We start from the raw sequence: 24,210 nt of genomic DNA on the forward strand, positions 1-24,210 counted from the left end.
TTCCATTCTGCTTCATATTTTTAAATGGAAATTGTTGTATTTTTGTCCAAGCTTTTCATACCGTGAGAACCTCATACACACATACCTCAGTTGGGAGACTCTGATTTGCACCGTTCTCAAGCAGAAACTTGACCACCTCTAAATGATTCTCCTGTGCAGCCATGTAGAGCGGACTGAAGCCTTTCTGTTTGGGCATCAAAACATCATGTATGAAACACAAGCACATAGATTTCTGTGTCAATTTGTTTCTGAGGTCACATGAGGTCAATGGACCTGTCTGAGCGACATTCTTAAGAGACACATTTTCATTACAACCCGTAAACCTAAATGTAGAGGACACTGCATAAGTATGCAAACAGGATTTCACTTTCAGTTCTTCAGTTTTGTCCCAGTTAGACGAGAAACACGAGACAAATGTCTGCACACTTGCTCATCCAGCTTTAACTGACTAACAGCTTTGAGASACTTACATGTGACTGAGCATTAACGTTGGCACCGTAGTTGACGAGCTCAGCCACCACTTTCTCCTGCCCCGCCAGAGCTGCGATATGGAGAGCCGTGTTCCCTTTCTGGAGGTCACACACACGCAGGAAAAAAACACGGAAGGTCAGAAAAAGGAAATTAAAGAGAGTGAGAAGACAATTATGGCAGCCTAATGACCTAGATCTCCACACTTAACACTGAAATACAAGCTCTAGAAACAGGTCCAGTGTAATTAAATTTACATTTTAGGCATCAAGGTTACKCAGATCTCTGTGGAGGTACTAAATACCGCCGCTCGAGCTACAGTATAAAGGTGAAATCCAGAATCCAGCTGACAAAAAAATAAATAAATAAATGTCACAGATTACATAGAAGTACATCACTGACACCGGTAATTTTTTCATCTCTCTTTTGAAAAAACCCAAAAAAAACAACAACAATTGAATAAATAATCTGCATTCATACAGGTCATCTAATTCTGGTGTCACATCCAGTGTCGGTGACTAAAGCTAAAGTTTTTCATGTGCTAAGAGGGCAGATTACCTTGGTGGTTGCTTCCAGTTCAATGCCAGAGTGCAGCAGCTCCAAAACCATTTTGACATGGCCCTCTTTAGAGGCCAGGTGTAACCCATTAAGACCATTCTTAGGAGAAAAGAGAGACGGAGGTACAAGAGGAGAAATAATTAAAAGTCCTACGTCAACTCATACCAGTAAATTAAAACAATAAGGTACTCAATTATTATGATTATCATTTTACTATCAGCTGTTTTACACACAGCTCTTGGCTAGACTTCTTTTATCTTCCTATTACAATCATTTGAATTATTGATGTTTTTAGCTGCAGCTAGCCTGCTGTAATCAATCTCTCCACAAGGGGTCACTGTGATCCGTTCTGTTCTCAGCCTTTTCATCGTACTGCAGTGTCACTCACTTCAAATGGGCAGTTCCCTGTGTAAACTCTGCACACAGTAATGGGGAGAAARCTGCGCATCAGTCTCAGTTACATACTCTCTTATCCCGTCTTCACACCGCAGACTCCGGGAGTCAAATGTGAGGCCGTCTGTCACACGTCTAAACTGATTTATAAGTTAGAAGATACAAAACACAAACMCTCGTCTGCAACGAGTGTTTGTTGCAGACGAGTGCAACAAACACTTAAAGAGAGTTGTTGAAAAATTGGTTTCTGCAAAACTCAATAGGGAAATGTTTTAAAGAAAAATGGGCAAAACGTTGTCCATAACAATGAAGAGACAGATAGACGATAAATGCTTTAGCTGCTGCAGCTAAAATTGCCTTGCATAAATCAAATTCTTTGTTGAAGAGAGAGTACTTTAGCATACTGCTGCTTTAAGTTTTGCTAAATATGAAATKTAATCATGGGTCAGCAAAATGTAAACCCAAGAGAGACATATCAGGACGTGATAGAATCGTTTAGATCTAAACTGAAATGTACCAAAACATACTGGCATTACTAATCAGCCGAAGACAAAAAAAGTCATTTTTGTCCAAATCATCCTTGTAAATTATATTTTTCATGTTATCTTTCCTGGTTAATTTAAGAAATAATAAAGAAAGAAAGATTGGAAAAGYATAAGAAAAAAAACTATCACTTCTATTTCAATGTTTCTTTTGGCGATGTTACAAAAGGTTAATTAACTAGACGTTGTTAATTATACAATGTAGAGAAAAATATTTAAAGATTATGGCTGCCAAAGGTCACTCTACAAGTTATTGATTTATGTTGTATACTTAGTTCTTTGCATTTTGGCTTTGTCCTTAACAAAGGAGTAATAGTGTGGAATCAATGGTGTGTTTTTGATCAAGTAAGATATAAATTGTTCTAGAACCTACAGACCAGATYGTATTTATTACATCCTGCTACGTGAAACTCTTTCCTCCACAACTGCAAGATCTGATTAACATTCTTTTATTGTAGTTGTGTGTAGTTTATATAGTAGACATCTTAATTTTCTAAAATACGTGCATGTATTTAGTGACAGTCAGAAAACTTATTGTGTAACAATTAAAGGTAATTAGATGGCTGAACAAATTCAGGTGATGGCAAGAACATGAAGACAAAAAGAGAAAAGGAGAATCCTAAAAATAGCCCACAGGTTTGTGACTATAGCAAGGACACAGAGCCCAATAAATCACAAACAAAAATACCACACCTGCCCTTGTCTCAACGTGGAGTAAAAAGCAGGAAAGAAACARAAGGAATACAAAATACAGGGAAATGTGGGTGTTATAGGGGACGTCTTGTGAATCTGGAAATGTGTGAGCGTYGTCATCAGAGTAATTTAGCTGATTTTGAAGTACAATGCAGGTTTTATATCAGGTTAAGGTAATTCATAATGTATACAAAGTTTCTCTCCAGGTGGTGAAAATGTGAATTTATTTTTTCAGATTATGTTTCTGATTACACAGTCATGGAGATGTGAAAGAACAACTAACATAAAGTGTCATTGTGGATGCTACCGTTTTTGATTCTGAACAAATGAAACAAAAAAAAAAAAAACGTATCAGATTATGGCTCAAATAAAATTTAAGACCAACAGGATGCTTGTTTTTACTTTCCACATTTGTGGTTTTGCAATCCCATGTTTGGCTTCTGATGCAGAATTATGTAACATCATTGTATTTATCTGATGATCTGAAGAAGATGCTAAAGGCTTCATTTTGCATTCAGGCCGGCTGCAGATTTCAAATGACATGACAGACATGCACTATCTGCACTTTTTAATCTGGAGTCTCTGCAGTACAACRCTGGCAGATCAAGTCGGGTGTTCAATAAGACTTCAGTCCTGTGAATAACAACCGTTTGGAAGACCAGGAATTTTCCTGTGTGTATGGTCAAACTTCMTTGCTTTATGACATTGATTCAGCAACTTGGGGCARAAGAACAGGAGGTAAAACTAAACATTTATGAAACTATAATTTAATATCTCAATTATTAATGCRTGTTAGACAAAGAGGATAAAAATGATCTGGAGAGCATGAATCTTTAATTGTCTTCAAAGCCTCTGATTTGATTCAATTWGCTAATTCTCCACATGAGCGTTGCACTGAGATTTATTGTCTGATGTGTCTGAAGCTATACCTCTACTTTAAAAGCATGCACCTAACTTAAATACATCTACATCTTTTTTATGCATAAGAATTATATGACAGGCAGTTTTTTCTAAATCTTAGCAATAAACTAAACACAKAGATACAGTTTACTGCAATGGCAGTCTCCAAACTAAAGTAACATCTTCTTCATGGGAACTATTGAAGATACATCATGAACTTTATATTTTAGCCAATTAAAGTATCAACTACATCACAGGTGGTGGTTTTCTGAGAAAAGATTAGCTATTTTCTGCATGAATGTGGCATTAAATGTGGTGTATAAAGCTGTATAAAGACAACTATTTTATAACAAGTTACTTCAAACATTCATTGATGAAAATATTCATGAATCTTTTAAAAATACTCTATTTTGACATTAATATTTTTATGTTATTGTTTTGCTACTTTTATTGGCAGTTTTTCTTTCTGAAACATTATTTTAAATAACATAAAATACYCTGGGTTCATAACGTCTCTTAGAAATGATTCATCCTGCTTTCAGCAATCATTCCTGATATTTGTCAAAAATGCAACTGTTTTACTGGTAGTGAAACAATCACTCAGAATAATAAGGAAYGCAGAGCCTTATTGAAATCCAGAAATGATTATAGGAGTCAMAATGAAATCAGAAACTCATGGATAAAAATGCTTTACAACACACAGAATACAAATCAAATGGACTGCACAGGCAGACAGCATAGYAACATAAATCAACAACCAGAGACAAAGTGTTGTAAATCACAACTGGACCGGTCATTAAATGAGCTCAGAGCAACAAGAGAAGAAAAGCGAGGAAGAGACTAAAAATCAAAATACAACCATTAGGGAAATATAACATCGAAGGTCAAATCTGTACAACAAATTAACTACCATGGATGGATTGAATGTAAAGGGAAAGTTTTCTGTGGTTGCCAAAAGGTATCTAAAATACTCAAAAATGAATGTGAAGATAAACCAGCTGATCTGACACAGAAAAAGCATTTTCCTACAGAAATTACAAGTCCAATARACGAGAGCAATGAGGAAAAACTCTCAACTTGTCTCTGTGGGTAAAAACACACACTGTRAACACGTCTACTCTGCTGCGGTGGAAACTTAAAACATTAATAACTGCAGAAATAAACCATTCCTGCCATAGCAGGCAGCTTTAACATGCTCTGCTTTAACAGTGTTTTTAACTTTTCCATAGGTGGAAAAATCTTTTTCATTTAACTACAATCTTAGCTAGTAATGATGAATAATTTCCTTTTATGAAGAAGTAAGAATGTCAAAGTGCACATAAAGGTGATAAAAAAACAAATATTTTGGTGATATTCAAAAGAATATTCTAATTTAATACACAATACTAGTTGTATATTAGGCATTTAAATACATTAAGTCAACRTTTCAAGTTTTTATAAACCCTCTGAAAAATAATGAMATCTTCTAATCTACTTTGACATGTAATCCATTGTCATGTTTATTGAAGTCTTACTCTCACCGACACACATACTCATATTATTTTTTGCAGAAGTGTKACTCAGTCAGCACAGGACATCTTACTTGATTAGAGGTGTTGATGTCTATCCTGTTCTTAATGTGATCCAGGGCCTTGTCCAGGTTCCCCGATCGAGCCGCACGCAGGAAGCTGGTGGCTGCATCCGCCTGGGACGGAAACAGACAACAGACGACGATGAGAGCCTGTTGGTAAAAATGTGTTTAAGCCCGTCGCAAAAACAGATTCTGCCGTCATCCAAGGATTCCACCGGARTGATATTTTGCCAGTTTTTTTTTGTTTTGTTTGTTTTCCAAATAAAGCCACAAAGGTTACAAGTAYGTCTGCAAGGACTGCGGTAGTAAGAATACATTTATTGCTTCTTTTCTCMTWTAAGCATAAAAATGTCAGACTCCTTGCAGCCCACTTGTGCCCAYGCTATGAGTTTGGCAGGCCATCTCAGCACGTTCTGCCACGAGCTCTGCTTTTTTTCTTGCATGTCTGATCTCAGCCAGGAAAAAAACTCCGGTGGTTTGTCTTTTGGCCTGTGTCAGTGTTTGTACGCCCACTCCTAAGTTCGTTCATTGACAGATAGCGTAACACGGCTGCCCTGAACAATGCAATATTTTCATTTCCCCTCAAGAGGAGATAACTGATGCCTGCGCTGTAATCTTGACCCCGCCTCCGCCTCTGTCACCGACTAAATTATGAATCTGCTGGAGCTTTTTATTCCCGAGTGYTTTAATTATACTGAATCGTTGAAAGAAGCACAAACCCTTTTCAGACCGAAAGACATTTTACTTCTTCTCTCCTCGCATGTCAGACTTATGTAAGAAATTCATCAGTGGAGGATGCATCAGACAGCTATCCATTTCTATAAATTAAAAATTGTTTTATACGTTTTTGTACAAATAAAAAAAAAAAAAAAAAAATATATATTGCAGCACAAACTGTTATTTTCAGCTCCAGTCAGGAATAATTTGAAGAGAATAAGTGAATGTATTCATTTTGCACTCATAGGGCCTTAAAAAAGTATTCAGACCCCTTAAGTTCATACTTTAAAGCTACAGAATGTAGCTTATATAAAAAAAATATGTTTTTTTTTTCAGATTTGTTAATAGTATGAGACAAATAATCTGTAAAAAAAATTAATAAATAAAAAATATCAAGTCTAAAAATCAATCTTTAGATGTGTTGTTTTTTAAAGTGCATGGAAGACAGTTTTCGGCTCATTCCGTTTCTTCCAAAGTTGAATAAATTTACATACTTTGACAAGTAATATAGAGCCAAAAGCTATTCATCGGTTAACTCCTTTTATGTTTCTCTTCGTGCTGCTTTGTTCTGTTAGTGACATTTACTGTCCCGTCCACAGTTTACCTGTGTCACCCCTAACCCTCCTCACTCCTGTATTCAYGCCACATTACTGCCTCGTGACAGGCAACATCTTCTGTCTGAATTCAGCTGAGATGGGCTTTGAGCTCGTTATTGAGTCTTGGTTTGTGTTGCTGACAAAAATCTAGCACCGTCCTCAAAAGCACAAAGGAGAGTTGGTTTTCATGTTGCTCCAAGGCTACAATCCATCTTCCTTCCTGTTTGGCCACTATCTCTGACGCTCCTATTTCACTCTTCTCTGCTCCCATCACTCTCTTTTCTGTTCTTTAACTCTATTTGCAATCAAGCTGTCAATTGGATCAAGTAATTTGATTAACTGAACCCCTCCCTTTGCACTACTGTGAACAGCATAAATTCTCTCTCTCTCTCTAACCTTCCCGTAAATGAAACAAAATCTACTTTTTTTCAAATTCCATATGTTTAAGTCAAAACTATAAAACTTTGCAATGTTTTTTTTCAAATTCGTTATGGACTCACCTGCTTAACAATTCACCATGTTAACAATGTTGACTTACAATGCCTTACTGCTGCCCGACTACTGTAATGAATAATTATATGTCTGTCTAACCTGCAAATAATGCGACTGATTATTATGCTTGAGATAAGACAATTTATCATCCATTAAATAGAACATTTCCTTCAGCATCTAGCAAGAAGATACGATAAATCCACACAGTTAAGACAAATAGGTATATAAACTGTCCCCACCTGCAAAATATGAAAAAGACCTCTAATAGCTAATAGCATCGGTAAAGTTTTAATATGAGGAAAATAATCAAACTATGATATTTGTGCAATCCACAGACGGCAAATATCCGTGACTAATTAACTACTAAGCAGATGAATTGTTCTAACACATTGATTTTCCCCCCTAACCAGAAAAAGAGAAGAGCAGCTGTGTCTATTTCCATAACTCCTAATATAAACTGAAGCAGACAAAGCAGAGAACAAAGAACAATAACTATTTGTGGCTCCTTCTTTACCTCTGAAGTCAGAACATGGATCTTAAAATATGCAAAACCTAATTTATATTAGACTCGACTTAAATTCTCCACGTTTCAGTTTCAAATTGGTAATTGTGAACAGCTAACCACTGTGGTCATTGACAAGCTGGACAAAAAAATCCCATGAAAATCATGTTTTCACATGTGATTCACACATTTCCACATGTAAATCACATGTGACTTTCACATGTGATTTTCATGGGATTTTTTTGTAAGGGAAGCTGTACACCATGAGCAATAGAAGCTATTGTGATTTAATAACATGGTTTCCGATACCTCATATGTTGTAAATGGTAGCATACGGACACATAACAAAAAATACATGTAATTCTTTGCACTTGATGCATTTGAACACTTCTATTGAGGTTGTGTAGTACTATCTTTTTGGAAAATTTAATGAGACACAAACTGACAGAAGTGCAAATCAATTTGGAGAACCGCTTGTTCTCCAAATTGGTAAACGCCCCCTTCAGGGGACTTCCATTCTTCATCTTTTTAAATTTGGAGCTCATCAGTTTGTACTTCTGCATACACCACTACAGTTGGTATGTTTTGTTTTGGAGACTCCTGCTGTCAGTGTTTCTTTTATCCATCACAACCATACAATAATACAATAAACAACCATACAATAGCAATTCCAACTTCATGTCTGTGTGTTGGCCAGACCCCTACACCACCATTCATATAACCTAGATGTATGTCTTTTTACTTAACTTTTGAGAAATGTGTGAAGTGATCTACTGAAACAGAACTGGTAGAACCATTAAAATTGTCATGTAGAAAATAATAAATTCTGCCTGAAGACAAGAAATACCTCCTCAGATGATAGCCAATGGAAATAAGCAATGCAACGAATAAGTGATAGGTATATACTGCAAAACTGAAAAAAAAAAATTATTATCATGTTTTTAAGAACAGCAGACCTCAAAACCCAGAGAAGTGACATATGGAGTAGTGCAAAGCTAAGCAACACAYCCGAGACAAGAGCAAAAGAAACTGGTAGAGACGTTCGAACAGAAAACGATTTGCTTAAATGACCCAATATTATGTCATGGTCACATAAATGGAAGGAGCGAAAAAAGAGAAACCCAGATGGAGATTGATTTAAAACTATAAGTAAGCATGAAATGCTGCAGCGTCAGACAGAAACCACAAGATAGATCACTAATGTGGAAATTTTAGCTGACTAAATGAAAAATGTATATTAGAAACATGAGAATGGCACATGTTTAAACTTTCTTAATTATAACTGTTAAATACATATTTTGACTGGTGAGCAGGTGTGTTTTTAATTAAAGCAATACATGAAATTGAATTTATACACAACGGACATTATTTAACCATAGTTTTCAAATGCACACTGTAGCATTTAATATACATGTCTTATTTTTACAAATGCAAATCTGTAAAGAGTGCTGTGTATTTGCATTTAGCTACTTTTAGTCTAACAGTGACAGATTCAGTTCAACCAATTTTTGTCAATTAGGAATCCAATCATTAATAAAGCAAAGTCATGTGTGACCAAGTAACACAGCAGACAGGTCAGGGTTCAAGTTAAGGAGAAGTTTTAAACATAGTTATATTTAAAAAAAAAAAAAAAAAAGACTTTAATGCATCATCCAAAAATGTAAAGATTATAAACGATCAACTCCATGTCAATAGAGAATCTTTCCAGGAATATCCTGACATGGACGTTTTGAAGGTGACCTAACCATGCCAAACCAATTAGCCTGAACTTACTTCAACTTCACTATTATGAATTATGTTGAACTTTCAGATTAAAAAATGTCATTTAAATGCACTTAAACAGCTTGAAATACATAGGAAAATCGATACGTCTTCTCTAATAAAATTTAAAGCAATGAGGATTACATTGAATGGATTCATGGGCGGTAGCCAATGTACTAAAGCGCTGATGGTTTTACGCAGTGTCTACTGCATGATACTACTCTTGAGCTTAGTGATTTCTCTGTGTCAAAGCTGTCATTATTTTAGAAACACAATAATTCAACCAGAGTCTTAGTGAACTGCCTCTCCTGGAAATATCTGATGACTTTGTGCGCTCTGGCTCTCCTCTGACAGAAGTCATTGGCAGAATCCTAAATATGTAAACTTTTTTCCAGTGACAGCTCCTGTCAGTTCTAATTTTGAAATAACTTCTTGTGTCACTTCAAGCTCTGACCTCTCCGTGCATTTCAAYATGAATCTCATCTGCCAGGCACCCAGATTTGGGAGAAACAAGAGATACAAGAAGCTACTGTCTTAAAAAAGTAAGTAAGATGTTTAAACATTCGCTCAAGTCACAGGACTTGGGTAACTCTAATATGGCTCTTTTTACTTATGTGATGTTGAATGTAACATTTAAAAAAAAAAACACAGATGAAATAAGGGATGACATTCATGCTTTTTATGGAAGGGAAGAAATCAAAAGGCTTTTACAGAGCAGTGGACTCTGCATCAAAGAGCTCGTGCCTGTTAGATTGAAACCAATGATGCACAAACCAAAGCCTGGTTTCTGGTCTCTTAAATTACTCCAGTGGACATTAACTGATTATGTTTGCGTACGGAGGAATGGCGGTTCTTTGTGGCTCACAGCGTAAACAAGAAAATCGTTCATTATGATTAACACACAAATTAAGACAAATTACCGCCACAAACTCGCGCAGATACACACACATGCGGACAAAACTAAAAATAGTTGCATCAACGCCACGGTATGTTAGTGTTGGCAGCAACAGGGAGGGAGATGGATCAAAGTAATGAACCCTCATGGGTTTTAGCAAAGACACACTTCGACTACAGGAGACAGATTCCCAAGAAAACCTACAAACACACACACAAGCACACGCGCACACACACACACACACGCACACACACACACACACACACACACACACACACACACATGTAAGCGAGGTTGTCACAAGCATTTGCAAACACGCAACTATTGCACACATGAATCTGCAGTGAGCACATTTTTTTAGATTCTGACAGCAGGATGAAAACAACTTTAAGCCTTCCAGGCCTTGGTTTCATGCAGAGCGAGCTATAAAAAAAAGAGGAAAAAAACTGATTTTAAATTAACAAAAGCATATAATTAAATACACTCACTCTGTATAACATGGCATGCTAGTTCTGTTCAGAATACTTGTCCTGGAAGTTGATTTGTATCCACAACCAGGGTTACCAGCTGCCTAAATGAGAAATACAGTTATTTAATACAAAGTATTTGTCATTTATCCCTCATCTTGCAAGCAAAGACGGAAAATCCCACATTCATATTTGTTTATGGTTTTAGAATCACGGTTAAATGACTGACAGAAAGGCAGGAAATACTCTAACTTCAGTAGGATATGTGTTGTGTTTACATTCCTGATGCGTTTTGTTCCGTTTTCTTCTTCTTTTTTTTTGTTGCTTGCACATTTTTTCAATACTTGTAACTTATTGTAAACAATAATTGACATCTGAATTCTAGTCTATGCTCTTCAACTTCCATCTAAAAAAACTATCTGCAGCACAAAGATCTGTGAATGTTTTTAAATCAGTGTTTTCACAAACCGCTACGACATATATGAGACAGGAGTGTTTTTAAGAAGACAGAAATCCTGTAGTCATTAATGTAAGATAATGACTACACATAACCTATCTGCAGAAAAGCTCTACCATACTGCTTTAAATCTGATCAAAGCATACTGAGGTTTCCGGATTGTTTTCTGTGTAAAACAAGGTATCATCCCCTTATAGAAAAGTGCGAAATCATTTACCAGGACCCCGAGCTAATGCCATGCTCGGCGTCTGGACAAGAAAAAGGAACCTCCACACCTGGAGACGCCATTTGTGGGGGGAAAAAAAAACTGAAATGTGGAGCACAGGAACAAATGATCAGAGGCAACCTAATTCATCACTTCACTACTCCTGGCATTACTTATGTCCCTTCGGTCGTTTGAAACATTCACTAATTCCTTTGACGTAGTTTTCTAAATATTAGTTTGTTCAGAAAATCTTAAGCTAAATTATATCTAGATTGCTGTAGTCACATGAGAAATATAAATATAGGTAGGTTTTTCTGTGTCTGTACTCCGATTGGTGTTGAAACAATATTGATGTCAGGAAGAGGTTTATGTTTGATCTTACCACACTTGCCGTAATGACTGGCACTGGCGGTAGATATTTAACAATTTTAAAATAACTATATATTTTGAGCACTGAGACCAAAAAATCCCAYTTTTCTTGCAGCTTTAACAGTGAGCTGTGTAACTTTTCCCCCTCCTTTTTTAGAAGACTGAATGTGAAAAAAAATGAAAGTGACACATTTTCTATTTGAATGGTATGTTTTCTTGTCTTCCCTATTTAAAAAACTGGCTAAGCAAATGGATTTCTGTTTTAAGTATGGTGGAAGTCTCGTGGATGCTCTGATTAGCTTAAAACGTACGGAAAAAAATATGTGTAAGAAAAGCCAAACAATTACTTCCTAATATGTTTTTTTTCCCCCGTTGAATAAATCTAGTTAAATTGAGAAATTGGATCATGTAAAATCTTGGCGTGAGATTTCTTTATTTTTAGTTATTTTTATTTTGTTGGCCCTATTACGCGCAAACACTGTATACTAGACTAAAACACTTTTTGACATTGGTCAAAACCGCTTGGCTCTAAAATCATCAGTGTTAAATTAAAATGTGAACGTTTTATTTTAGAAAATCATAAGACAGATATCCAAGGAAATATAAAACCAATTGAGGAGAAAGAGTATGACTGACAAGATGAAGTCACTGAACAAAAAATTAAAAATCAATAGTCAGCAGAATGGAAATGAACTCAGTGGAGTTGATGGGTAAATGGAGGAAGTATCTGAGGCGTACAGGTCAGACAACCTAAACATTTCTACTCCAAAATTTAATTAATTTAGAGACGCCCAGATTGCAGCGGAAAGAATGACAATGGAGCACAGTTTTCACAAAAATCAACAAGTTAAAATAATTGGAGTAATAAATAACATAAAATCCCAACATCTCAATCAAACAGGATAAAATGTTCACAGAAGTGTCCACTTTAAGCTGAGCTGTACTTACACTCTGAAAGCAGACCCAGACTGAATAAAACATTAAACGCTTCGTTCAGGCTAATACCTCTCACAGAACACAACATTCTCCTTCCTCCTCCGAAAAGATGGGACATATCAAAATGAGGATCTTCCTGTTGTCTCTGTGCTAAAACAGAGCTGCTAAATTATTTATAGCTCCTGTCAGGCCACTGCTTCTGCAGCCCATTACAATCAAAGCATGCTTTTTTTTTCCTGTTTTTGTACGTTGACGCACACGCATAACGTGCCCGCTGTCATACTGCATGCTAATGCTCACGCAGACATGCATCACACGTGGAAAGGGCAAGAAGCCAAAATAACTGGAAAACAGAGTCAAAAACATCTTACTTTCAAACATAAACACAGTCCTTATCTTACAAAAATTGCTTTTGATGCTCAGGGTCCATTGTGAAACAATCAATCTGGAAATGAATTTCAAAATCATGGGAAATTGCGGGAAGATTTTATCAAATGTGTTGTATAACATGAGACTGTATGCTAAAAAAAATACTACAACCCTGTTGACGTTTTTAACACGTCTGTCTTGCTTAATAAAATCATCTAAGTGTTTTCTTACAGCTAAGAAAAATGCTAGCTGGCATTGAGAAATTGGATGATATAAAATCTTATTGGTTTCACATTATCAACATGCAAACTGTTACGAACTGCTTTAGATTATTTAAAAAACAAAGTTCAAGCCTATATTTATCTGTTAAAAAAAATTTGCATATTCATTCCAAGAAAAATAACCGTCTTTATTTTGTTTTCGTAATGACTTTGTAAGAACCTGTTAATCCCTGTGTTCATATATTAGCTACTTGTTTACTATTATTAATATTATTATACTGGTCTAAACAAGGATTGGAGGATTTGTTTCTTCTTAGGTTGAGATGAAAATCGTTATTATGAGCCGTGTTCATCGTCTGTATTTAAAGCCTTTGTTTTCAAGTCTTCACAGTCAACACTGTCAAAGGTACTCAAAAAAATCACAACATAACAAGCAACGTAGAGAGTAACTGAAAGAAAATATTGAATGTCTGAAGGCAGTTATTCAAGTGTAACTATTTCAACAAACCAGAAGGGCCTTTGTCATGCTCAACATTATAAAGATAAAGCAAGACGGAACAAATTATGAGCCATATTTTATCAACACTCCATGAATGTTACTGGCTAATAATTCAAGGGCATAATTTCAAAGAAAGTTTTCAGCATCACACACATCATCTGTCAGAGCTGGGAGAGAATATATACAGACTCTGTTCACTTCTTTGTTGCGCAAGATGAAGATTGTAAGTCGAGTCTTGAGTCATTAGAGTGCAAGTCTAAGTCTTGAGTGTTACGTCATGTTATAATGTCATTTCCTCATCTAAAAGCGTTGCTCTCACTCTTTGAGGATTTATTGAAACTCCCATAGCAACTATTCAGAGGGCATCTTAAATGCACGCTCTCACAAAGCGCCACCTATTTCCACAAAGCTCCTCCTCCAGAGCTGCAGCCCCAGACCAGCGGCAGCAGCAATTAGCCAGAGTGAGTTTGCTGAGCCTATCACACAAACTACTTCTCAGTCCAATGCTCATAAGAAAGTTTGTAAGAGGCTTAATGGAGCAACGTTGTTCTGATGACATGCTGAAGATCCGGGTGTCAAAGAGAGCAGGAGCTTCTTAAAGAGACAGAGGCCCAATCTCAAGGCGTCAAATTGCAAAGTCAAATTTATTTTAAGTCATGTTCGATACGCAGCATTTTTATAACAACTGAAGGTAACAAGGGTTCTTGGTCGTGCTATAAATGTGCCTGTAATATAATACATAAGTCTAAGACTAAACGTCTAGTCGTCATCTCTGTCTCTTTCACATGCAAGCAGGATTGTGGATGAGAAATGTTTCAACTTTTTTTTAAAAGCTTCCTAACGTGGTTATTTTTAAAAGGTTTGTGATGTATCTCTGTGCTCTGAATAATCATTTAAATGATCAAAATTATGAACTACAGGGCCACTTGTGAATTACCATGATTGCTCTATGTGCCAGAAATTACTGGCTGGCTGGATGGATTGTTATTCCGTTACAGTTAGGAGCATTTTTCCTTGTGGCATGTAAAAAGAAAGTGACAGTAAGAAGCAGCATAGTGAAGCATTAACCCCACCCTGGAGCCTCCAATTTACTTAAACTTCTTCAGTTTTTTTGGGTTTTTTTTTATTTAGCTATATATCCACTCCCTTCACCTCTGTATCTCTCCTCTGATCCTCCACCTTCCAATCCCCCTCCGCCCTCTCTTTCCGTTTTTGTAATCTTTCAATATTTATAAGCACTGCAGAAATGCTGCTGGCAAAGCATGCTGGGTAAAAGCTGCTTCTTCAAGCCTGCTCCTGACGTCATTACTCAGTGTTGACAATCTGGGCTCCCTGCCCTGCTTCAGTGTCTTTACCAAAGTGAAGTTCCCTGCCAGAACAACTGATATATTTTAGCAGCACACAGGAAGCAGTGTGTCATCGACCAGCTCTAGAAATAACCACAAGGCAGACTTGTTCTACTGATTTTGATTTTGTTAGTGGCTGGTCATTTTCCCTTATTGACCAACTTCCAAACTTCCTCAAACCATTTGTGGCTGAAGGTCAGCCATGATGAGCTCTGTTAAACACTGGACACACTCAGTTGGAGTCACTGCATTTGATACTTGTGACTACAGTTACATAAAATCAGTAAAACTTATCATGTATCTTACCACACCGAAGACAGTCTGCCGTCTACGTCTCATTGTGAGCAGGAGCTCGATATTTTAGGAAACATGCCTCTTACACAATAAGCCTCCTGAAACATAAAACTGCAGCTGAATGCACTATTTTTGTATTTAGCTTCCAAAGAGCTAGACTGTCTCGCAAAACTTAATTAGCAGCGTTTCTGAGAGATTTTCAAAGTTTACCTGTGAATTAACTGCTGCTTTTTTATTTATTTATTTTTTGCCTGTTTCTGTCCATGTTATGCAATATGCATAAGAATATACTTTTCTTTGCTTGTTTGCTAAGCTGCTAGTTGATCATTCACATAAAAAGCCTCTTAAGCTCAGGGTGATGAGTCCCTAGGGTTTTCTTGTTAAGTTCTTTTTTCATTGCTTTGCAAAACATGCCTTTCAAATCAGATGGAGGTTGCTTTTATAAGTTTGTTACTTCTTATTTTGTTCTTTACTTTACTTTCTTTTTCTTTTTTTAAACAAAACCTGCTGTCATAAGTGGTTTTTCAACCATTTGGAGTTTCAATGCAAGAGTGACGCTATAGTTGCTTATCACCACTTCTTTCTGTTTCCAGTATCACATGCACCGACTCTGGCATTGAAGAACTACTGCTGATTGAACCAAAAATAAGCTTTCATGAGGAAATAAAGTCAGGCTCAGTGAGACCAACCAAGAATGAAAATGTTGTGAGCATCATGGTTTAAAATGCTTTGTTTACAATCTGCTGTGTATCTACAACAAACAGTAAAGCCAGTAAAAGCTTCAACAACGGTCAAAATAACAGAATCTCACTGTCTCTCCAACTTTAGCCGATTCCAACTTGTGGTTTGGAACTATAGCTAAAAATAATCAGAACTATTTCTTTCCAAAAGGCTGCCAACATTTCCCAATGCATCACTCTCCATGAGAGACAGACCAGTGGAAAACTCAAAAGAATTAAGTATCTTTTCTGCGAGATGTTTAACCTTACTGAGATTGAATGAAGGTAGTGTAAGGTCAATTCACTCCTTTACCAATTCGATGAAAGGCTCCCAGGATGAATACAAATAGGCATCTGTGGCAGATGGCACATCTATATATATATATATATACACACACAAAAATGTATACAAGTAACAAACGACCAAAAAAAACAACAGAATGAAGTGATGGAGCGCTGACCAGCACCCACATGAGTTTAATGCTCTTTTATTGCATTTTAAAAGAGCAGCTGGTGTGCCTTTGTAGAAAAAGTTAGTAGTGTATAATCATTTTAAGTAGCTTTGTGGTCTTTCTGATTTCAGTTCTAAGCAGCTCGCTCATACTGAAAATACATAATTGAGTTTTCTTTTCTCTGTTACAAACTGCACCCTGAAGAGTGCTGTCAGTCTAATTCCTAATTTATGACTGGAAAAAGATTGAATTTTTAAGTTTCTGACAACCTCGTCAGAAAGTTGGTAAAAAAAAAAACTATCCTCCAGCTTTGGTCCCCAGCTGGGTGTTATTTTGATGAGTTTTTCCAGGGGTGTTGAGATAAATCATGTGATTCGTTCGGTAAACTGTATCTCTGTGGATCGATCCTCTATAGAAATTTACAACAGATGGAAGATGAAACATTTACTGCAGAGATGTTTTGCATCACATAATGAAGAGCACTAGACTGGTTCTCTGGATGGGGGAAAAAATGTAACTGTTTCATTCAAACAAGCGCCTCTTAAATCAACTCTGTTGCACAAGAAACGCTATGGTGGAAAAACCCGATGGATGAATTTTCTGAAATTTCCAAGTAACTTTTACATTGTATTCATCAGCTGGAGACAGTTTTTTTTTTTGTAGACCTGTCACCTGACAAATATGCAGAAACAGCAAAAACACAGACAGATAGAGCAACAAAGAGGCCCTGTGTCTGAAAGTCTTGCGTGTGTAACTAATGCACAACACTCAGCTGCACGTTGACTACGATTCCAGTATACTTCCTCATCAGACTCGCATCTGCTATGACAGGAAAAAGCAGTCGGCAAACAAAGGAGTCGGAGTGATAAATAGAGATACAAAAGAACAACACATGAAGAGAAAATGTGGCTTTGCAACAATAATTCACTTTAAATGAAGGTAAAACAGACATAACATGATATTAAATAATGAAAACTAGATCAAAACACGACTTTAGTAGATGATTTGCGCGAACACTCCTGTTCATTCTGGCACTTTTTCCTGCTTAATGCCATTTATACATTGCAAACAAATCCTCAGAATTTGGTGAGCGCCAAAAATATTGTACGTGTTGGTGAAAGAGGAAGACTAAAGTATTGATAAATGTGCTAAAAATTTTACTTGCTTTTAGAAATAAAGTAGGAAACAACAAAAAGGCGATAGAACAGGAGTAATATGCTGAAGTCTGTGTGTGATAGCAAAGATGGATTCCCAGAGCGATGAATCCTCATAGAGGTTCGCTTCTTGACTCGCTTTGCGCTGACAGGGAGATGTCAGGGGGGTCATGGTCAGAAACACAGTGGCTCCACCGGCTTGAGGAGACGCTGTGAAAAAAAAAAACTGAACCAAGGTCAGTGGTATCCTGACAGAAAGGCCAGGAGGTGAATTTACACAGATCTTAATGTCCTGCTACGGCAGTTAAAACGTGACTCAGTTCCAGATGGTAAAATTTGTATGTTCAAAGCTATAACCTCAGCATTTGGAGCAACGCATCTGTAGTCCATCAACTTGTTCATTTCTCTGTGAATAGCTGTCTCTGGATTTTTTTTTTTTGCAATCGAGACAGAAAAAAAAAACAAAAAAAAAACTGCTTTACACAGCTCTTTATCACGGCTCAGTCTGTGCTCCCACTTTGGGTTTCAGTGATCATATTATTCTGTCTCTGATTTATGACTTCAGTGTCATTGGATTTGGCCTTCAACATATCAAACAAAGGGATATTTTAAAAGCGTCAGACTTGTTTGTGATGCATTTTGTGAATCATCTTGCATATTCCTGTTTTTATTGCATTGAAAAACATTTCAGATTTTAAGAAAAGTCAAGTATTCAACTGAAAGACGTCACAATTTAGTGTCAGTATGGTAACAAAAACAATTTTTTTTTACAGCTAGGTTAAAAAAAACAACTCTCCAGATGAATTAACCTCCTTACTAGGAAAGACACTTTAACAACATCAAGGTGTCACTCAGTCACACGAAGCCTCTGTTACATGGTAGATATGATGAGAAATTGTGGCTTTAACCTGGTGTTTGAGTGTGTGTGTCCGCAAGTAGAAATGTCTGATTGATGTGCCCTGCAGATGCTGTTGTCCCACCGTAGCGTTGACAGATTAACCACCACATCATCTCAGATTTAAAGCTGCGTAAGGCTCCAGTGCATACTAACTACGATAACTGAACAAATCTATTCCGCATTTACCGGTATCTGGGTAAAGATGCATGTCAAGACTTGAAATTTGTTCAAATTTTATTGAAATAAGACCATACAGCCAAGTACAACCGTTCAAAAACATAAATGTTCTTAACAAAATTACCAGCATTACTGCTACCCCTGCTTATAGTTTCTTGAATGTAAAACTCCATTTCGCCCTGGGACAGCATTTGAATCCAAGACTCTTGGAGTTGGATAATTAAGTGTGTGGTATTTTTTCACTTGTTTCATCATTTTATCAAATGTTTTGGGTTACTTCTCTGTCAAAAGATCCAATTACAGCTCATTTTCAGTTCATTGGAAGAAGCTAACAGTAATTTTAAATTTCATTATTACATATTGATGATATCATTGATTTTAAGGTTTTCAGGCTCTTTGGAAACATTGGATATCTTACTCTCATCTCATCAAAGCACACATCCTAAGATAAAGTCTGTGTAGAGTTTGTTTAACTCTACATGTTTACATTTGTGGAGGTAGGAAAAAACACATTTCCTAACATGCCTCCCTGGAGACATGTGCTCACATAGACAGCAAATGTTTTTTAACAGGACTTAATGACTTCAAGATGCCACTCTTTATACTTCAATATAAATATGTAATAGTAGCCATAGGGAACTTTAGTTGCAAAGCTTTTTTCTTGTAGCGTTTGAACGGCATGTTTTCCTGTCCTACCAGAAGTGCCCAGTTTTATGTGGGATTTATTTTTTCCTGTCATTTAATAAATACATTTAAATGAAATGTAATATATGTTGCTTTTATTTAGTGTGAGGCTCTCCTTCACACGTGAATGCTAACAGGCTTAAAAAGTACAAATATACAGGCTGGCATAATCATGATTTTGGACCACACTTACAGCAGACATGTTTGCATAAACACACTTTCATCACTTTCATGCTACATCATCTTTGACTTCTATGCCAACAGGCGGTCACAGAAGCTGACATATGCTCCTCACTGCAGGATGTTGACTCCAACATATACAAGCCTGCATGTCAGCTAAGCATTAGCAGAATGTTGGGCACACAACAGAGACACATCATGTAAAACAGAATGGTCCAAAGCAACTCAAACCAACTGTAACATATTTGTAATATCCCCTAAAAGCACTCAAGTCACCAGTGGTTAGCAACATTGTTAATGTCTTTTATTAGCATTTCCATTTATCCTGGTGCTAGCAGTTGGCTATAGTAGAATCCCTCAACAAGACAACACTCCACAAAATACATTTTTATTCACTACTTTTTGTCATCATTCTACAAAATATTTCTTATTTGAACATTTCTACTGAGCAAAAATTTAATAGTAAAATATACGTAAATTGGAGTTTTTCATCTTTACAATTAAAAAGTATATTTTGTATATATGAAGGTTGATGTAAGTTGTATGTCTCTAACCAAATTGTATTTATTATGATTAAAGTACAAAAACAGTAGACCTATGATTCCACTACCCTTTGACCTGCAGCATTCCTGTCACATGTCAAATGTTCTATCCACCATGGCCATTAGCACTTCTGTTTCTTCAAGTGCGTCTTAAACCAGATCAGGAGATGCTGCTGATCTCTTTGCCTCCCACCTCCCGTGTTTCTAGAAGTCAGATGAAGAGGCAGTTGGAGAAACTGAACCAGAACAAGGCTGCAGGTCCAGATGGTGTCAGCCAAAGAGTCCTGAAGGCCTGTGCAGAGCAGCTCTGTGGGATTCTGTAACAACGCTTAAACCTTAGCCTGACCCAAGAGAAGGTTCCAGTGTTGTGGAAGATGTACCGTCTTGTACTTGACATTTCCTCGTTATGAAGGTCCTGGACAGAATCTTGCTGCGCCGCCCAAGTAAGCACATATCAAGACCCCCCTGCAGTTTGCTTATCGCTGTGGAGCTAAAGTTGACGACGCCATCAAACAAACCAACTGCTTCAACAAACCAACTGTCATCTGGTCAAAGCAGGCAGAATTGTGAGAATCATGTTCTATGATTTCACCAGTGCAGTTAATACAATTCAGTCTGATTTGCTCTGTGAGAAACTCCAAAAGACACAAGTGGAGGCCTCAGCAATCGCCTGGATCTGTCACTACCACACAATAGACATAGTACTCTCACCATTTTGTTTCACTCTGCACACCTCTGACTTCCCGTACAAAACAGACTCTTTGTCATCTACAGAAACACTCTGAGGACTCTGCAGTCATCAGGTGCATCAGACATGATCAAGAAGCTATAAGTACAGAGTGGACTGCTTTGTAACAGTCAGCCTTGAATGTAAACAAAACAAGGATTTTGTACATTTTAAGAAAAATAGGCCATTGTAAGCAAATATTTTAGTAATTGAGTAATCTATCGATTATTCTTAATCGAGTAAACGGATAAAAAAAATGTAAATAAGGTATTGATAAATTTGGCATAACACTGGTGTTACTATCGGATATCAATATCAGTCCAATTTTTCACATTCGAGCATCCCTAACAATTACTTTTTTGTAGTTAAGAAAACTAACCTGCAACAATAATAGCTCACTTTCTAAGTTAACCTGAAGAAAAATTATACAAAGATCTGAAATTATATTCAATTTAATAATAAAGAGGCAGGCTGACAAATAAAAAATGTCTGTGCTCCAGCTTTTAGTTTATCTATTAATCTTCAGTCAGTTAAATAGATGAATTTTCAAGGGGGGATACGGGATATTTATGGCACCTTCATTCTCACGCTCAGAAACTCATCTACCAGCCATATACCGCCACCAGTTTGTTCAGACCGGCATGATATGAAATGTATTGTGCGGTTTGTCGGTAAAGCTACACTTACACTGTAAGCATCAATTACTCAGCGGCCCGCCGTGGTCAGTCTCTCGGCTTACCTGTATAAATACTCCTCAACGCTCTTCCCGCCATTCGCTTTCAACCAGCAGGTCCGGGAGGAAAAAGGCTGCCGTACTCCAGACATCGCGCCAGTCATTTTAAGGATGTCTTTTGGTCCCCCAAAAAACGATGAAAACCCGGGCATTATCATAAATAAATAAAATCCCCACAGGCCGAACTTGAAATTTGGAGGTTATGCCGCTAACACTTAGCTTTCGTCAACAACTCAGGGGCGGAAGTCAGAGCTCCGCGCAACGCAAATAAAGTTCCGGCCGGAACACGATGCGCTAAATAATAAAATAACAAAGCTTCAAGGCAGGTAAATTTTCCTCGAGGAATTTTAATAATCGAGGTACTCAAATCATTCGAGGAATCGTTTCAGCTCTAAGTCAAACCCTATTGTGGAAGAAAAAGGTGGTGAGGTGGTGGAGGAGTATAAATACCATGGTGTTCACCTGGATAAAAAGCCTTCTACAGGAAAATCCTTCTACTTACTGATTTTTGCATACCTCAAAAGCTTGTTAAATAAATGGTAAATAAGATTGTTACTTTGTACGGGACTTTTGAAGGGTTCTTTTTCATTTTTCCAGCAATTTCTGTGTATGTAGGTCTCTGACTGTATGCAATTAGATATTCATATCCAGTCTTTTTGAATAGTTTGCATGATCTCTTTTATTGTTATCACAAATACTACAAATATTGTGACAAACTTAAAAAGAGAAAAAAAAGAGAAAATATGAAAAAAGAACATGATAAAAGTTTTAAAGCAGCAATGGTCTCTTAGCAAATCCAGCAACATAGTTGTAAAAACTGAAAGAAACCTTAAAAAATGCTCCTAATATGTTAACCAAGCTAAAAAAATAAATAAATTAATTAAAAAAAACATTGGATCTATGTAATCTAATTTTTTTTCTTTATATGCTTGACATTTGCAGGTTTCAAGACTTCAAGAAGATGAGTCCAAATAAAACAAGACAGTGTCTCCCACATACCCTATTTTAAAATTCACAATTTTTCAAATTGTTCATTGTTTTTTATGTTCAAATTTCAAATGCAAATAACAAAGTCCAGATAGGTATAAAACCACAGATCAAACAGACAAGCTTTTGATGCACTTACTAAAGTTTTTAATTTTGAAACGTTTTCTGTCTTTCTGTGGTATCTTTTGCTTCTCTGGGTTTATTCTTGTATTTTAAGCGAGAATAAACTGACCTGAAACCCTTCAACATTACACTTCAGAGAACTGCAGGTGGAGCCTACGGCCTCCTGAAATGCATCACTGATTATTTGTATTTGAAGAAGCTTTGCTGCCGGCTAAGTGACAAGAAATCAATTCTGCTTGTAGGAAACACCATTGTTTGTAGCGACATGTTTACAGTACCTATGAGGACATACACTTAAGCTTGAGCAAATGAACACAAAGCCTCCCCGCTGTGCATGTCTGTATAAATGACAGCAGGTCATCACTAATCACCCAGTGGGTGGAGATCCACACCAGTAAGTATCATTCTGAGAGACTGATGGGTGTACAGGTAGGGGGGCTGATGGAGGATCAAGGAGGAAAAAAGTCACAAGAGACGGCAGAGGACAAGCTAAGGGGAGGACATGACTACCTTCAGCTGTGAGGCTGCAACAAGCACGATGACTATGAGGAACCCTGTAGCTGCTAAAAATAGCAATGACACAGCAGTTACTTTACAGAATATAATGCAAAGCTGAAATTGTTCATGCTCTGGACATCAGCCTCGATCACAGCGATGTTTTAATCACAGACATTTGGGATTTGCAATTAAAGTTGCTAATTAAGCTTTTTAATTTACCTTCAATTCAGTTTATATGTAAAGGGGTGATTTACCACAAATATAATCTTAAGGTAATATAAAGTCAATTACTTGCATTCCTGGTCAATTAGGCAATGCAGTTAAGTTGGTTACATAAACTCATAAAAAGGTTTTTCATCCATGACGATAAGAAAGAAATGTGCTGCAATTGATAGTTTGAATTCAAAAGACTCTCACTGCTCCATAAATCAATCAACTGAAACATTTCCTCATGACTCAGCATTCTGGCTCACACAGAAAGGGTCATTTTAGCCAAAAGGGAGATATTTATCAACTCAGCCAGCTCCAGACAGCAGGGTCAGACCTGATGTGCAAGGTCCAATATGTTCTGCAACTACAGCCTGTCAGCTTAATGGAAATAGGATCAAATACATGCAATTAAAATTAGGAATGCATTGATTGCCCAGTAGGAAACTGAAACCAGGTGGATTTAAACTTAACTGGCTTGATGATGACCAGTATATGAGACATTGGTTAATTTTTTTTTTTTTTTTTACAGAAATCAATAACATCAGATATGTTTGTTAGTTCGCTCCATTATTATAAGGGAAATTGCTTTTAAATTAAGGACTGGTAAATATTGTGTATTAGATAACAAAACAATGTTTTGGTGTGGGAATGAAAAATCTAAATATTAACAAACTATTGGCCAGTTTATAAAGGTTTTCAGAGGCAGACAAAGTCAGATCTGTAATTCTGTGCTTTTTTGGGGGCAACAATATTAAAAGCAGTATATTTTCTCCTGCTCTTCCAACAGTTGGTGCCACTTTTCACATAAATGTTTTTTGTTACAATGCACATTGGGCACTCACTTTATTTTTTATTTCTCACTGAAGTGACTTCTAG

General features: G+C 36.8%; 1 protein-coding gene across 1 annotated transcript in view; it reads right to left on the reverse strand.

The window, feature by feature from the left end:
• The window catches only part of LOC108166778 (ankyrin-1-like), a 59,751-nt gene that overhangs the window by 2,158 nt on the left and 33,383 nt on the right, over window positions 1-24,210 (reverse strand). Inside the window, exons 3-6 of the mRNA XM_017307824.1 lie at window positions 5,137-5,238; window positions 1,027-1,125; window positions 471-569; window positions 86-184 (exon numbers count right to left, since the gene is read on the reverse strand). Coding sequence (XP_017163313.1) covers window positions 86-184; window positions 471-569; window positions 1,027-1,125; window positions 5,137-5,238 — 399 coding nt within the window. The remainder of the gene's footprint in view (window positions 1-85; window positions 185-470; window positions 570-1,026; window positions 1,126-5,136; window positions 5,239-24,210) is intronic.

The sequence above is a fragment of the Poecilia reticulata genome, linkage group LG12 (genome assembly GCF_000633615.1).
Source record: "Poecilia reticulata strain Guanapo linkage group LG12, Guppy_female_1.0+MT, whole genome shotgun sequence".
NCBI classification, from domain to species: Eukaryota; Metazoa; Chordata; class Actinopteri; order Cyprinodontiformes; family Poeciliidae; genus Poecilia; species Poecilia reticulata.